At 59.9% G+C, this 2,043-nt stretch overlaps 1 protein-coding gene across 1 annotated transcript; it reads left to right on the top strand.

The window, feature by feature from the left end:
* Positions 1-350: 350 nt before the first annotated feature.
* On the top strand, positions 351-1,198 carry nrarpa (NOTCH regulated ankyrin repeat protein a). The gene has a single exon (XM_069895679.1). The coding sequence runs from the start codon at positions 563-565 to the stop codon at positions 902-904; it is 342 nt and encodes a 113-aa protein (XP_069751780.1). The 5' UTR covers positions 351-562; the 3' UTR covers positions 905-1,198.
* The last annotated feature ends 845 nt before the right edge of the window (positions 1,199-2,043 follow it).

Consider the following 2,043-nt stretch of genomic DNA (forward strand, 5'->3'; position numbering starts at 1 on the left):
ATCTGAATTATTTTTTGATATCTCGGCGAGTATCTGCATATAACTGTGTATCTCAGTGTCTGCGTGTATTTGAGTATCTCTGTGAATATCTCTGCCTTTCTCTCTGGGAAGATCTTCTCTCCTTGTTCCCACGCTCTAGAATTTTAATGAATTAATAGAAGGCCCGCCCCCCTGTCACAGATCTGCAATCGCTGCCGATGTTCCACGTGGGTCGCAGCCAATCCGGGCGAGCGGGGGATGGGGGGCGCGCTCTCATTGGCCGGCGGTGGGCGAGAGCGAGCGGGCCAGCGTTCCATTGTCATGGTAATGCACCCGCTCGGCGGTGAAAAGCAGCGGCGCCTGGGGCACTCATCACACCAGGGAGCAGAGCGGTCGTGGCAGCGTCGGTGCCGAGGGCCGGAGCTGGGCAGCGACATGAACCGGGCAGCTGGGTCGCGGCCGGCCGCGGGGCGCAGCGGCTGACAGTCGGACGAAACAGCGGCGGCGCTCGGGCGGAGAGCGAGCGGAGCCCCCGCTCCCGGCGCCAGTCCCCGGGCGGAGAGCGGGAGGGGGGCCCGGAGCCATGAGCCAGGCCGAGGTGTCTCCAGCCGCGGCGCCGCAGCGCATGTTCCAGGAGGCGGTGCGGCGCGGCAACACGCGGGAGTTGCAGTCGCTGCTGCAGAACATGACCGACTGTCACTTCAACGTCAATTCGTTCGGGCCCGAGGGCCAGACGGCGCTGCACCAGTCGGTGATCGCCGGCAACCTGGAGCTCGTCAAGCTGCTCGTCAAGTTCGGCGCCGACATCCGCCTGGCCAACCGCGACGGCTGGAGCGCGCTGCACATCGCGGCCTTCGGCGGCCACCAGGACATCGTGCTCTACCTCATTACCAAGGCCAAGTACGGGGCCAGCGGCGGCCGGTGAGGCCCAGGCCCGGGGTCCGGGCCGTGACACCTGACTGACTGACTAACTTTAGGGCCCGGCTTGGGCCGCTTGTCCATTCACTGTCGGTGATCTCTACCTCACGGGGCCGGCCGGACTCGGAGCGGCAGGAGGAGGAGGCGGCGAGCGCCGGCAGGCGCCGCAGCCGCGGAGGGCACCAGGCCAGGATGTGGGGCCGGTAGCCGGGCCGGATGGCGGGGCCCGGGCGGGGCGGGCCGGGGCCAGCTTCGGCGGCCACGAAGGGGCAATGATGTATCAATAAATCATGTAAACCACGGTGACGGTGTCGGCGTCTGGTGTCGGGAGTGCGAGCCGGGGGAGGGGTGCCTGCTGCCCTGGCCTCTGCCCTCCCTGAGATGGTGCCTCCGCTAACCCCCTTCCCTTCCCAGCCGTACCGACCAGCAACATTTTGGTCCTTTTGGGGGGGGGGGGGTGGGGGGGGCGGGGGAAGAGATTATGCTTTGTTACATTTGCTCTTTTGGTCAGTTTGATCATCCCCAACTCAGGGATTTTTAACCGTTCACTGCCTCTGCACTTAGACTTGGGAATTAATGCTTCTGGTTGCAGAATGAGAAACTTTCATGCACGTTCATTTGCCTTCTCTAGTTGGATGTTGTATAAGCTCTGTACAATTGAAAGGGTACTTAATGTTATTCCACCTGTTAGAGGGGTTTTGTTGCCATGTCCCTGGTGCTGGTCCTCCGTACATTCTCATGGCTCCACCCGCCACCACGGGCAATTTCCTCGCAAGTATGCTGAATGATTTTTTTTCCCCCCCACTACGTTTTGCTCCTCTTCCTCCATTTGCTAACTGCAGAATATTTGTGTGCTTAATTGGTGAAACCCTGTGGTTGTGCAACTTGTGTACAGGTGGGCTGACAGTACTACATCCTCTATTAACAGAGGATATGTTGCCCTGGTCTGTCCAGAATGCACCATTGCCCCATTGTGTGATGATCTCTGCAGATGCCTGTTTGTGTAGGTGCTGTACTTGCAGAGGCCACGTATGATTCCTATATTGCTCTCTCTGCTAGCTAGTTAGCAGGCTAGCTAGTAACAGTGGCAAGTAGATATGGGTTCCAGCCCCTTGAACACACAAGGCAGCTCCAGTGGAATGTGTT

The sequence above is a fragment of the Narcine bancroftii genome, chromosome 1 (genome assembly GCF_036971445.1).
Source record: "Narcine bancroftii isolate sNarBan1 chromosome 1, sNarBan1.hap1, whole genome shotgun sequence".
In the NCBI taxonomy this organism is placed as follows: Eukaryota; Metazoa; Chordata; class Chondrichthyes; order Torpediniformes; family Narcinidae; genus Narcine; species Narcine bancroftii.

Bases quoted from the DNA above. Each gene is read 5' to 3' on its own strand.
- nrarpa (XM_069895679.1), top strand. From the start codon at position 563: ATGAGCCAGGCCGAGGTGTCTCCAGCCGCGGCGCCGCAGCGCATGTTC.